Source organism: Squalius cephalus (assembly GCF_949319135.1).
Source record: "Squalius cephalus genome assembly, chromosome: 5".
Lineage (NCBI taxonomy): Eukaryota > Metazoa > Chordata > Actinopteri > Cypriniformes > Leuciscidae > Squalius > Squalius cephalus.
Genome location: NC_137126.1, coordinates 8,740,637 through 8,754,639, shown reverse-complemented (window position 1 = coordinate 8,754,639; position 14,003 = coordinate 8,740,637). Strand labels below are relative to the sequence as shown.

Genomic DNA, 14,003 nt, shown 5'->3' with positions numbered 1-14,003 from the left:
ATATCCATGTCATCGGTGATAAATACACCTGCGAATAGTGGTGTTTGGCAGTTAAACACTTTTGTTTGTGTGTGATGCTGCATGCACACCAATAGGTGTCAGCATAAAGTCCAATACTTCTTTATCTGCCAGCGAAACAAACAAATAAATGAAGAATTTCCTGACACCTGGTGGTTATTATGTGTTACGACAGGAAGGTGGAAGATCTTCAGTTCAGAGTCGAGGAAGAGTCCATTACCAAAGGAGACCTGGAGGTATCTGCCATTTTTACTACTACTTTACTGGAAGATGTTGTTATTTTTTGTTTGTTTTTTTAATTGGAAGATTTCTGTTACGATAATAGATTTGTAGAAACAAAAAATTATGCTATTACTGAATTATATAATTGATAAAACATTTAAAATGTCTTTCCAAATATTTACAGTCCTCAGAAATCATGCGTTATGAATATTAGACATGATCTATATCCTTATGACTGTACGAAATGCTGAACACACTGCTTTTACAGTCTTATTTTCATTTGTGAAAAATTAAATATGGTGTCCACTCTGACTAAAAACTGTTTAAATATCATATTAAACACATGTCCTTCCATCCTGCCCTATACTGTCATGCTGAATTTAAAAACACTCTTTCCTGCCTTTAAACTTCTTCACACTTTGGTATTATGATTGGTGTATAGCAAAGATCTGTTAATCTTTTTCTCTGCTACCTATGTATGTCTTTTTCCCTCTCTTTCTCTCGTGTCTTTTTATTTCCCTCCTCTTTTCCTCTCTTTAGACTCAGACCAAACTGGAGCATGCCCGTATTCGGCAGCTCGAGCAGTGTCTGCATTTGGAAAAGTCCAAAGCAGAGCGGCTTCAGAAAGAGTTAGAGGAAAATATGGTAAACATGCAGGGAGAGGAAACACTGTAGCCATCTCTCCCATTGCCATGTTTCTGCCACTTTATTAGAGCCCATGTCTATGGGCCTCCACTGCTTGTGCTTGACTGACCAGGCCTGGGATCTCCATCATTCACCAAAAGCTCTCATAGATCTATATATATATATATTGATCTGACTCGTTTGTTAGGGCTGTTGGAAGTTAATTCGTGCAACTGATTCAATATATTTTGTCTAAGCAAGTGGATCAGAAAAGATCAGATATTTCAGTCTTTGGTAGATTTGGATCAAATTTAATCGCACCCATTTTTTATTTGCATTTACATTGTTGAATTAATTGGAAGTTACTCAAGCTCTGATCAGAAACTTCAATGCTCTGAGTGTTGGAGATGTTGGAGATCTTTGTCTGTCTCTTGTGGAGCCAGCAACTGCTTTCACCTTTAATTTGCAAACTATTTTTTCATGTCTATCTTTTTCTTGTTCTCTAATCATCTGCCCGAGACCCTCTGGTGGAGTTGAGAAGTTACCTTCTGCTTTGCAGTGATCTCACTTCCCCACATCAGCCTTCATTTTATTTTTTATATGACGAAATATAGCCTCCAGCCTCTAAAAGGGTTGTGATAAAACTCCCTCTGACACATCAACCTTGTATTTGTAGCCCTCATTTTTCTATAATAAGTGATACACTGTTATCATTGGTCATGCATATTTTTCCTGTTCCTCTTATTAGTCCTTTTGCACACAAATCATCCCACAAAATGCTACACTTTTTTGTGTGTGCTGGAGACAGGAATGTCTTAGAAATGTGTGGTTGAACCACTATAGCTACACTCTGGTGACCACCCAGAACAAACTAGTTATAGACTATTGACCACTCAGGATACTTTGGCACCTGACTAGCTACATCCAAGCAAGCACAAAGAACACCATACAAAACACCCAGAAACCCTCACAACTGCCTAGCATTGCCCTAGTGACCACTCAAAAGACCCTCGTAAGAACCTAGTGAACACCCTAAACACCTTAGCAACTACCTAGATACATCCAAGCAAGCACAAAGAACACCATACAAAACACCCAGAAACCCTCACAACTGCCTAGCAAGGCCCTAGTGACTACTCAAAAGACCCTCGTAAGAACCTAGTGAACACCCAAAACACCTTACCAACTACCTAGATACACCCAAGCAAGCACATAGAACATCATACAAAACACACAGAAACCCTCATAACTGCAATGCTCTATTAACCACCCAGAAATCCCAAGAAATGCCATAGTGACTACTACCAACACCCTAACAGAACCCTAGTAACGCCCTAGTGACCACTACCAATACCCTAACAACACCCTAGTGACCACACAGAACCCCCTAGTAAGAACTTAGTGAACACCCAAAACACCTTAACAACTACATCCTACATCCATTACTTGGCTACATCCAAGTGAGCATGCATAACACAATAGAAAACACCCAGAACACCCTCACAACTGCTTAACGATGGCCTAGCTGCCAAAGTAAAACACACTCTAGCTACCAACTAGCAATGCTCTTGTAAACACCCAGAAGACCCTCTCAACTACCCATCAATGCTCTAGCGACCACACAGAAAACCTAAGAAATGCCCTAGTGACCACTACCAACACCCTAACCACCCAGAACACCCTAGTAATAAACTAGTGAACACCCAAAACACCTTAGCAGCTGCCTAGCTACATCCAAGCCAGCATGCAATGTCTGAGCTACCAACTAGAAAACTCTAAACACCCTAACAACCGACTAGCAATGCCCTTCCCAACATCCAGAACACCCTCACAACTGTCTGTCAATGCCCTAGCATACACCTAGAACACCTGTGAAATGTTTTAGTGGCCATAGGGAAACACTCTAACATCACCTTATTGTCCACCCAGAACACCCTCACAACTGTCTAGCAACACACTAGCTTCCAACCAGAAAACCCTTACAGCCACCAAGAAATGCCTAGCGACCACCCAGAAGATGCTAGCAACCTTGTAGCAATGCCGTAGTAACCACCCAGAATACACTAGCAACTGCCTAGTAACATCCTAGTGATCACCCTAAATACCTAGAAATGTTCTAGCAACCACCCACTTAGTAATGCCCTAGCTACCAACCACAACGTCCTAAACACCCTAGTATGCAGGGCTTAGCAAAAAAAAAAAAAAAAAATCATATTTTTTATTATTATTATTATTTCCTAAATAGTAGTGGTTCTACATTAACCTGTGATTTTGGCTGGTTTCAAAACACGCCACGCTGGATATAACCTGCCATCGATGACATATCCTCGGAAAAACTCCTGCGATCCTACAGCTAATGCCAGCACGTAGCCTTGCGACTTACACAGGATGAATTTACAGCCGAGCGCGGGCATTTCACTCACGTTGGGTGCGTCAACCTCGCATTTGCATAAAGGCCGTACTATTTGAATTCATGATTGGGTGAATGATGCCAAATTAAAATCTTAAACAGAACGATTGAACCGATTTAGAGCCCCTGGATACACCCAGAACACCTTAGCAACTACCTACCAATGCTCTAGCAAACACACAGAAACACAAATGCCCTAGTAACCACCACAATCACCCTAGCAAGTGCCTAGCAATGTGGTGGGAGTTTTGCGTGGAGAAGCACCACACACATCTACTTCAGTAAATGTAAAAGTGTAGTTTTGGCTGTCATTGTGAATGATGGTGAGTGAATCCAGCACAGTCCAGGCACTCTAATCAACAGGATTTCACATTTATCATTAACAGGTCAGAGGCAGGTTCCAGCCAGCACCCATGAGGCTGGGCAAGAGTGTCAAGGTGATATAAAGGGAGTAACATACTGTGTGGTTTTAGAGTGACCTTCTCCTTTAAAGATGAACATTTATATTTAGATGCGTGCTCCTCTCACTTCTCTCTTGTGGTTTGAGACTTCATCTGTGAACTCTTGTAGTATTATCTGATCTCTGATAACCTCTAATGATATTTTCCTTGGAAATACCCAATTTTCAGATGACTCCAAAATGACTAACATTAATATTTGGTGTGCTCTATGAAATGAAAAACATCTTCAAATATATTTTCTTTAAACATAGTTTGAATCATATTAGTAATTGCCTGTGTTCCTTTGGACTTGCTGTGTGCTGTGCCATTTCATATTTGCCTGGCTGCTTCTTGATGGACAGATTGAGGAACGCTTGCTTGGGCTTGAATTCAACAGGAATGCTGGTGTAGTTTCTTAGGTTGCACTATATCTGCTTTTTTGCACATGCAAGAGCCATTTTTCAAGAAATGGTCATTCACTGAAATGTTTGCAGGCCAAGCAAAATGCTTTGTTTGCTTCTCATGCCTGTAATGCCTTCCGGTTGCAAATCTCTAGTGGGCAACTCTCTAAGAGATTATCAGCAACAATACAGTGTTTATTTAGGAATGCACAATATATAAACATTGGCTTTTACACAGAGCCAATATTATTCCTTTTTTTGTTTTTAAATTTAATCGGAAAAAATACTCCCTTATATTATCTGCTTCCAGTATAATATTAATAATAACAATAATAATAATAATAATTATTATTATTATCAGTATCATAATAAACAGTTCTCAGTAGTCTGATATACTTAAAAAAAATCTCATTACTGTAATGCAAAAAAAGAACTAAAATTACATTTGTAAAGTTCATTTGTAACTGTGCATCATGGAAGTATATTATATTTTAAGGAAAAAAATTATAGTCTAGACAAAATTACTTTCATTACAATATTACAGGTTGACTTTTTTACTTTAATAATGAAAATTGTGTTTTATTGAGTCATGTTTAAGTGTCATTCAAATAATGTCAGAGTGCATGAAAATGTAATGGTCCTCATTTCTTTTACGACCTGTATAGGTTTACTCCGTATTGGCATTACAGTTCCCAGTGTATATTGTGCATCCCTAGTTTAGTTGTTTATATTGTTATTTCCATCACTATTTTGTAATTTAATATGATTTTTCCAATTAGATGTTATAACAAAACACTCTAAAAGTTTGCTCTGTTTAGAATCACTAATTAAATCCTAAGACTAAGGTCAAAGGTCTTATGGAAAAATCACTAAATCCTTTGAGAGTTGCCACTGAGCAGAAGAACTGGAGGCTTTGGCATAATAACGGTTTACGATGCAAGATTTATGACCCTCTCTCTGTCCTCCAGCAAACTACAGTTGAGGAGAAGAGTCGTGTTATGCAGCTGGAAGAGGAACTGGCCCTGCGCAAGGCTGAGGTCGAGGAGCTCCAGGTTCGGCTTCAGAGAAGCTCCTCCGGCCCAGGCACAGATGCTGGAGACTGCGGGCCTGGCTTAAACTCGGAGACTCTGGTCTTGCGGGAACAGCTTCTCTCCGCAGGCCGCGAACGCCGCGAAGAGAGCAGTCAGCTGCGCGAGAGGTACGAGGCGTCCCTGAGCACCAGCCAGAAAGAAGTTGATCGCCTTAAAGCCACCACAGAACGTCAGGGCCATGAGATCTCTGACCTGAAGCAAAGACTTCAGCAGGCCACTCGTGAAAACATGGAGATGATGGACAGCTGGAAAGCCAAGTTTGACGCTTTGGTTGGAGACCATCAACGTGCTCTAGAGGAACTAAAATCCTCATTAACGGGAGATCGTGGGGCCAGTGAAAACGGAGAGGGTGAAGGAACCACACCTGAGATGAGGGCTGCTCTGGAGAGCTTAAAAATGGAGCATCAACTGGAGTTGGAGAACTTGAAGGCCAAGCATGAGATTGATGCCGCCGTGATGGCCAAAGAGCGTGAAGACCTACGTGCCCGACTTCAGGACATGCGGGACCAGCTAGAGGAGAGCGAGCAGAACTGGAAGATCCAGGTGGAAACCAAGAGCAACCAGCATACTCTGGAGCTCAAAGAGGTTTTAGAGAAGCTCCAAAAGGCTGAGTTTAGGATCAGCGATATGGATAAGTCCCATGAAGAGCATAAAAATGCCACCCTACTTCTCAAAGAGCAGCTGGAGCTGGCTGAGAAGAAGATGGTCGATTATGAAGCCCTGCAGAAGGCTGAAGCTCAGAGCCGAGCAGAGATCCTCTCTCTGCAGGAGAAGCTGAGGGTCAGTGAGAACCGACTGCAAGCTGTGGAGGCGGATCACAACACCCAGGATGTTAATGTTAGTGATCTCTGGGACAGTACCCTATTTTTTTAATGTTTTCTTGGTTATTTTGTAGATTAGTCAAAAAGTCCTTTACATACAGGGCTACAGTTGGAAGTTGATCATAAATATTTGGAACCAGTCCAAAAGGATCCTAATGGGATGAATGAGAATCAAGATCCTGCTGGATAAACTTAAATCCTGAAAAAATAGTATGAAATTTCCTTTAGGATCAAGTGGGATCTTATTTGATCCTTATGTGATCCCATTGAAATCCTATCATATTAGTTCCAAATTATAACAAAAATTCCAAAATGAATCCTGTTCAAACTTTGGAAATTGTTGACTGGGGTTCACTTAAATATGTTTTTATATTTTCTCACCATCCAGATGATAGAAAATAATGACAACTCTGAAGAGAAGATTAAACTGAAACAGAATATGGAAGGTACGTGTACAAATTATGACAAATTAGTATGTTGTATCTTGTAACTAATGTACTGTACACTACTGTTCAAAGGTTTGTGGTTGGTAAGATTGATCAGATGGTCAGTTTGATTGCTAAGATTCTTACAAGGCTGCATTTTTTGAGCAAAAATGCTGTAAAAACAGTAATATGAAATATCACAATTTAAAATAACTGTTAATATATTTAATATTTCAGTGTCACACGATCCGTCAGTAATCATTCATCTATTCATCAATTTGCTGATTTGGTGCTTAAGAAACATTTCTTATTATCAATGTTGTGCTGCTTAATATTTTTACTGGAAGCCGTGATCTTTAAAAAATAGAAATTTCAAAAGGACAGCATTTATTTGAAATAGAAATCTTTTATAACATTATAAATGTCTTAACGGTCACATTTGATCACTTTAATGCATCGTAGCTGAATAAAAAATGTATGTCTTTCAACAAGGAAAGAAAACCGAAACTTGAACATTAGTGTACATAACTGAGTTGACAGTGGTGTACTGAATCCTTCTGGTATAATGTTTAATTTTTCTTTTAATCTGTAATTATACCATAGTTGCTATAACGAAAAACAGAGTGAATCACCATGGTAATAATAAACATTTTCAGACATTTCAGAATGTGAAAAATGTATTCTATGCCTGTGTATGACTTCATTCTTTCTATTAGAAACTCTGGAGAAACTCACAAAAAGGGAAAAAGAAGTCTCCACTCTAACAACCCAAGTAGACGCCCTAAAGACCCAAATAACGGGTAACATTAAAGAGTGACATTTGTCATTCTCATTATATGTTTTTTTTATAAAAGAACAAAGAGAGCTATATTCAACATAACATATAATGATGTTAGTGATATTTTGTTCTCTTTCTAACAATAAAATCCACTGCATCTTTTGTGTAGCCTTGGAGGAAAAGGTTCGTTTGGGAGAGAATGCGGCAGAAGGATTCTTTAGGGAGAAGACACGTTTGGAGGCGGAGCTGGAGTCCATGACCAAGAAATCCCATGATGCATCAGGCCAACTGGTGATTATTAGCCAGGAGCTTCTGAAGAAAGAGAGGTAAAGAGCATTACATGGACTTTATGACAGGTGTGAGGTTTTAACCACTTGATAATGACAACGTGAACCATCTGGAAAATTATCGTCTCAGTTAATATTCTTTGATAGTCTTTCTTGGAACTAGTAAGTACTTGAAATTAGTAGTCCACCTTCTGTTTTATCCCTGTCATGAAGAACCATCATCTGGATTTTATTGCTTTCCAATACACCAGGATAAATGGTTACCCATGTACCATTGCTGATTGTAATCCACTCAAGAGCAATTTAAGTTAACAAAGACAATTGCGTTGATTAAAACTGTGACCTAAACATTATTAAGCCTGTAAGGCCCGTTATATTGGTCCAATTGCCGGTTCGCCAATACACGGGGAAGGTATCACGTGTTACTGTCCTTTTCTCATGCAAAGTATTGGTTGCTTAAATGCAATACATTAATCATGTATTCTCTCGTTAATTCATCTGACTCCATAAATGAAAGGTTTTAATAATATCTGTGCCTCACTAAAAGTGAGCGAATGTTTGACTATTCCTTTTAACCATTAAATGAACAATGTCAAAATCAGTTAGAATAATCACATGTAATAATTTAATATTTCAGATATCAGAGATCAATTCCACAATCAATTCAAATATCTAGAACATGGTTATACATTGGTTACACCAAATAATCTTACCCAGCTTGTACCTGAGAGAGAGAGAGAGAGAGAGAGAGACAGAGACAGAGACCCTATTCCATTCGTGTCCAGTAAAGAAGAGCCCAGAGACCCAGAGCACACCTTCCTTTATCCCCTTGACCAGGTAATACCAGGTAACATGGGGGATGGGGGAGGCCACCCTCAAAATGGCTTCTTATTCAACAAAAGGGGGGTGGCATTATCTGGACCAGTTTTCTCTAAACTTCTATAAACCTTATTTCCTTTTATTTTATCTCTCTGGATATGAGATATCTGTACCACTCACTTTGAGACATTTCAAATGACACCAAAAACATAACAGTCAATGATAAACATTCACATTAAACCATGTTCTTGTATGAGTTGTTCTTAGTAGTTTGTGAGAGGAAGTCAGGCCGTGTGGGGGAGGTCGAATGTTAATTAGCCATCAGGGCCTTTTGCCTCATGCAGGCCTCAACCAGTATTTTCAGTCTTACAAGCCTTTTCAGTCAATACTACATGCTGACTGTGAATATCCTGTCAGGGGTTTAGGCTCTGCCCTTACTGAACTCTGCATGGAGAACCCAAAAAATATTTACAAACACACATTGCCCTCAGTATTTTATTACTTATCAAATACTTTGGATGAATGACAGATACAGGCAGATCCCCAGTTACTAGTGATGCACCGACAACTGAAAATATTCGTCCGAAAACAAAAATTCTATTTGGTTTTGAAGGGGAAAAATCATTGATCTAAATGTTGACATTTAATTTGCACTTCTCTGGTGGCACAGAGATATGAAACAAAGTGTGAGCTTTCAAATTCTATCAATTTTATAACAAAATTGAATGTGACGTGAGTCACGTGACAGATCGCTGTATCATCCTCAGTTCAAACGGCAGTGCGGCTAAGGAACCTACATTACCTCAGGAACCATTCAATGTTCAAGCTAAAAAGAATTGTGCTAAATATTCATAATAATACCATATTCATTATATGTTTTACTTCACCTGTTGTCTTCATTATTGAATGTATGTTTCAATAAATCTGTCTTAAAAAACATTTTCATTACAGCCACTTGTTTAATTTTCAATTCAATTCACATTTTTTTGTATAGCGCTTTTCACCATACAAAATGTTTCAAGTTATGTATTTCAGAAATGTACATATACAAATCACACAGTTATTGTAGATAATAAGGTATTCATTTAAGGCAGAAACAATGAGCTCATCAAGGTAAAGAATACATGTTTGTTAACAAATGATTAGGATATATAGAAAATGTTTGCATTGGTGCATTGATTTAAATGTCAACAACAAATTAGTTTTTTAATATTAATATTTAGTTTAATGCAATATGTTTTCTTTTCCTGTGTGTGTGAATGGGAATGCGTATCAGGAGCCTGAATGAGCTTCGGGTGTTATTGCTGGAATCTCCGCGCCACTCTGCAGGAGTGGATCGGGACATTAGCCGTGAAGTTCACAGAGCGGAGTGGAGGGTGAAGGAGCAGAAACTACAGGATGACATTAAAACCCTGCGGGAGAAACTTTTGCTGCTGGTGAGACACATGGGCAGAAACCTGAGACTGCAGCTGTTGTCATTTTTTTATGGCAAACATCGTATGCCATTGACACTTTTAGGGGGCTTTCACACTGGGCATGTTTGCTGCGGTCCAAGCGCGATTGTTCCCGGTGCCCCCGCAGCGTTGGTCTGGTTATGCACTTAACTTGATTCTATCGAACCCTGGTGCACTTACGTTCATCTTACGTCATCACAAATGTGCACTCCGCATGATAGAAAACAGAACGCGGTCAATATATTGTGTTTTTTCTTAATCTGGTGCTATTATGCACAGCAGAGTAAACGACACTTGGGTTTACTGTATCGGAAGCTTTCTGCTTCTTGCAAATGGAATCTTTAGAGGAGATAGCGGATTGGCATTTATTTTCTGCCTTTATTGCACTCGCTATGTGCGATTACACTGCAGGCTCACTCTCGCTCGTCTCCAAGGTAAATCATCAATACTATCATCCCTTGCATGTGTTTTATTGAACCTAATAAATCATCATCTGCTAAAACGTATGCGCAGGTTACTTTTCTTCCTGAATAAGTGCGCACCCGAGTCCATGTTGCTTTCACATTCACGTGAATGGCGCCACAGTTCGAGTGCAACCAAACTCAGAACGCCGCCTTCTGACGGTCTCGGGTTCGGTACCACGGTGTGCACCCGGGTCCTCATGACAGCTTTCACATTAGCAATTTTTCATGCGAACCGTGCCCAGTTTCGATCTAAACTGCCAGTGTGAAAGCACCCTTAAATTTAAATTTAAGATTTTTTAAAAAATGTAAGTTTTAACCTGTTTTCTATTTTAATTCATATATTTTATAATGCAATTTATTCTTGTGACGTCAAAGCTGAATTTTCAGCATCGTTACCCAGTGCCACGTGATCTTTCAGATCTTAATATTTTTGTGGAAACCATAAAGCTTTTTCAGGATTATTTGATGAATAGAAGGTTAAAAAGAGCATCATTTATTTGAAATGGGTTGTAAGCATCTTTACCGTCACTAGTTTGCAGCTCACTTTTTTACATTTACACTGATATATTGTTCATCCCTTTTAATTCGTACAATTTCAGAGTCGGGAAAGGTCGTCTCCAGACCACCGCCGATACTCTATGATGGACCCATCTGCCTCAGACACAGAGGTGGCCCGTCTGCGTCAAAGGCTGCTGAGCACAGAAGATGCCCTGAGGAACGCTCTGGAACACAACCAACACGTGGACCAGCTAGTGCAGGCCATGCGTACCCGCCCAGACAAGAACCAGGTAAACCCCTCAACCTGCTACTGCTGCTTGGTGTTTCTTCAACTACTGGCAGTTTTGTCCCCATTTATAATTTGTACACTAACAAAGTCCAACAGTATAATAACTATTGAAATGGTTTATTTCACTCTTTCTTCATCTTCACAGGCACATGCTAGTGCAAATTCTGCAAATGGAATTCATCAAGAAGACACTTCCTTCACACAAGAGGTTAATTTGATTTACATTCATGCATTTAGCTGACGTTTTTATCCAAAGTGACTTACAAGAGAGGAACAAAAGCAATTTGTCAAGGAGCCAACAATATTCAGAATATACAATGCCAGGTGTATTTGACAACTAGATTAGGAAGCAAGGTGTTGTTCTAAATGTTGGAAGGTGGAGTGGGCTGAAGGAGTAACAGTGTTGTCTGCTGAGATCCATGTTTCTGTCAAAGCCAGAACATTAAGTTTTGACTGACTGCAAAGGCAGAAATGAAGTCAGCTTTGTTGACAGCTTAGACAGTTACAGTCTGACAGAGAGGGTGAGAGGAGGTGGCAAGGGACCGAAGGTGTCTCTATGAGCGGATGTGCTTATCTGTGTGCCATGGACAACAGAGATGAACTGATGGCACTTTAGTTTCTCAGGGGAAACAAGAAAGTAGAAAGGGATACTTCGTTCAGCCTGCTGTGTCTTGTTGCTGTCCTTTCTCGGTGGACTCGAATCACAGGTCTTTCCCCGAGTTCTTCATCCAGAGAAGGGCTTCACACAAGTGCTGCCGCTGCAGTAATGTTTGCGTATTAAGCACAACCTCACTGATTGCTTCACAGTTGAGTCTACTTACTTTATAAACAGCTCAAAGCATAGAAAGTGTAAACTAAGTGTACGTTCACACAACAACGATATGCTTTTTTCCTTTGAGTTTTCTGCGTTCAGGCGACACCATTGTCAAAACGATCCTCATTCACACGGATCCGCGAAAAAGCCTAAAAACGTTGTATTCTGCTGCCAGGCCATTAGATGGCACCAAAACGCCGTTCTCGTGTAAATGTTCTCGCATAAAAAAGTTTTACGTTTTTAGTTGAAAACAGTGTCGTGTAACAGCCCCAGTGGCTACTAGTTTTAGACGTTTTCGCAGATCCGTGTGAATCGTTTTGACTATGTCGTCTGTGCGCGGAAAACTCGAAGGAAAAACGTCTCCGTTTTAAGCATATCGTTGTCGTGTAAACGCACCCTGAGACTTCAACTGGATAGCTCTTACACTAGCAACAATAGATTATTTTACTCTGCTCAAATAATAATGGAGAATCCTAATATTTGTTTATTATCCTAAACTCTATTTCTCTTTCTAGGAAGAACACTGATGAGGGCTAAAACAGTTCTTGGATGTTTAGGGAAGAATGGAGGTGTAATGGGAAAGAAGAAGCCAATTTGATGCCTAGACCTTTGGACTAATGCTTCACTGGACATCTTATTTTCCTTTTACTGTTAACACCAAACCAACAACTTTATAAATGAACAAACAGAAACCACAAATTGAAGAATATCTAAAATGATCCGAGATGCTATAAAAGACATATTACGGAAGTGGTTTTAAGGTCAATGGTACAACACGGACAAACTGACACACTGATCCTGTAGACTACCTCCGAGATGGACAATGATGTCTGACTTAACAAACGAGAGAGTGTTGGTCAGGAAAACAAACGATACCCTGCTATACTCCCAGTTGGTTGTAACCAGTTGCCGTTTAGAAAACATTTTTGGCCTCAATTTATACTGTTTAATTTATTTGCCATTTATGCTTTTCACCTTTTTTAAAATGATAAACTGGCCAACTCTCAGCATAAGGTTTGAAGGACTTGGGCTGGTCACTAGATTCTGTAGCAAACAAGTAAATAAAACAGACAGGCTCCCTTATTCCATACATGCTCATTCTTGTGTTGATTTTTTTTTTTTCTTCTTCTTCTTTTTATCAAGACATAAGTTTTAATGTATGAATTATACAGTATTCAGCAACAATGTTCAACAGAATTAGCAAGTTAAGGTGCACCGTAAAGCTTCAAGAACCAGTATTGCAGTTTCAGTCAATATTAGTGCATACCTTTGTAATATTATAAAATATTAGCAGACAAAGCCAACTCCCAACCTGTAGTTCAATTCAAATGAACCAACAGCTTTCATTTCTTGAATCATTTGAGGAATCAGTTTGATTGACTTGTCTTTTAATTCAGCTGGTGGTGAGTTGTGATTGGAGTATCTTAAGGGGAGGTACTACATGCATAAGTGACATATTGCTCATATAGCAAATACAATAATTCTGTTTCACCACTCAAAATACATTTAGCTATTTTCATTAGCTTTTTATTAGATTTCGTTTGATCTTTATAAAAGAGCAAGAAGCATGTTTATTCACATGCACACAACTTTTTATTAAATATTTGACGGAAACAAGCTTTTGACAAAAGTGCATTTTTAATATTTTTGTCATACGCAAGCAAGTTCGTTTTGATAAAAGGAAATGCTCACCTGTTAGTGCCTCCCCTTAAAAGAACAAAAGACTGATGGTATTTTCTCTCTGATCAGATTTCTGCTTGTCTAAACAGATCTTTGTGTTATGAACAACAACAAAAAAATCTGATTTAACTGTACAAACAATAACTGCAATCCCATAAATCAGTGTCTGCTCAATGGTATTCCAAAATGTATTCTCTCCTTTGAAAAATCATGTGGATGAAACAGAAACACTGTGCAATTAGGTCAAGTTTGTTCATAAAGCAACTTTATACTGATGTGATTGCCATTAGAACTAAGAAAGCATTTGTTTTCAATAAGAATAGGGAAAATGATAGGGCTGGCCCCAAGTTTTGCAGTTGAAATTGCTTTAGATTGCAGTTGGATTCGATAAAAATGCCTTTTATCTGTTGGGAAACTTTTCATTCACCACTTGCTGTAATGGTTTCCAAGAATCAGTAATTAAACATT

At 39.1% G+C, this 14,003-nt stretch overlaps 1 protein-coding gene across 5 annotated transcripts in view; it reads left to right on the top strand.

Annotated features, from left to right (window-relative positions):
- The window catches only part of clip2 (CAP-GLY domain containing linker protein 2), a 52,214-nt gene extending 38,211 nt beyond the window's left edge, over positions 1 to 14,003 (top strand). Inside the window, exons 8-17 of one of the 5 annotated variants that reach the window (XM_079872555.1) lie at positions 194 to 254; positions 3,661 to 3,711; positions 5,084 to 6,043; positions 6,416 to 6,473; positions 7,169 to 7,252; positions 7,400 to 7,556; positions 9,613 to 9,772; positions 10,854 to 11,042; positions 11,187 to 11,249; positions 12,371 to 14,003. In XM_079872555.1, the coding sequence (XP_079728681.1) occupies positions 194 to 254; positions 3,661 to 3,711; positions 5,084 to 6,043; positions 6,416 to 6,473; positions 7,169 to 7,252; positions 7,400 to 7,556; positions 9,613 to 9,772; positions 10,854 to 11,042; positions 11,187 to 11,249; positions 12,371 to 12,382 (1,795 nt within the window). In that variant the 3' untranslated portion in view covers positions 12,383 to 14,003. Of the gene's footprint in view, positions 1 to 193; positions 255 to 780; positions 886 to 3,660; positions 3,712 to 5,083; positions 6,044 to 6,415; positions 6,474 to 7,168; positions 7,253 to 7,399; positions 7,557 to 9,612; positions 9,773 to 10,853; positions 11,043 to 11,186; positions 11,250 to 12,370 lie in introns of all 5 variants that reach the window. The other 4 variants (XM_079872557.1, XM_079872554.1, XM_079872556.1 and 1 more) reach the window with 4 other exon arrangements.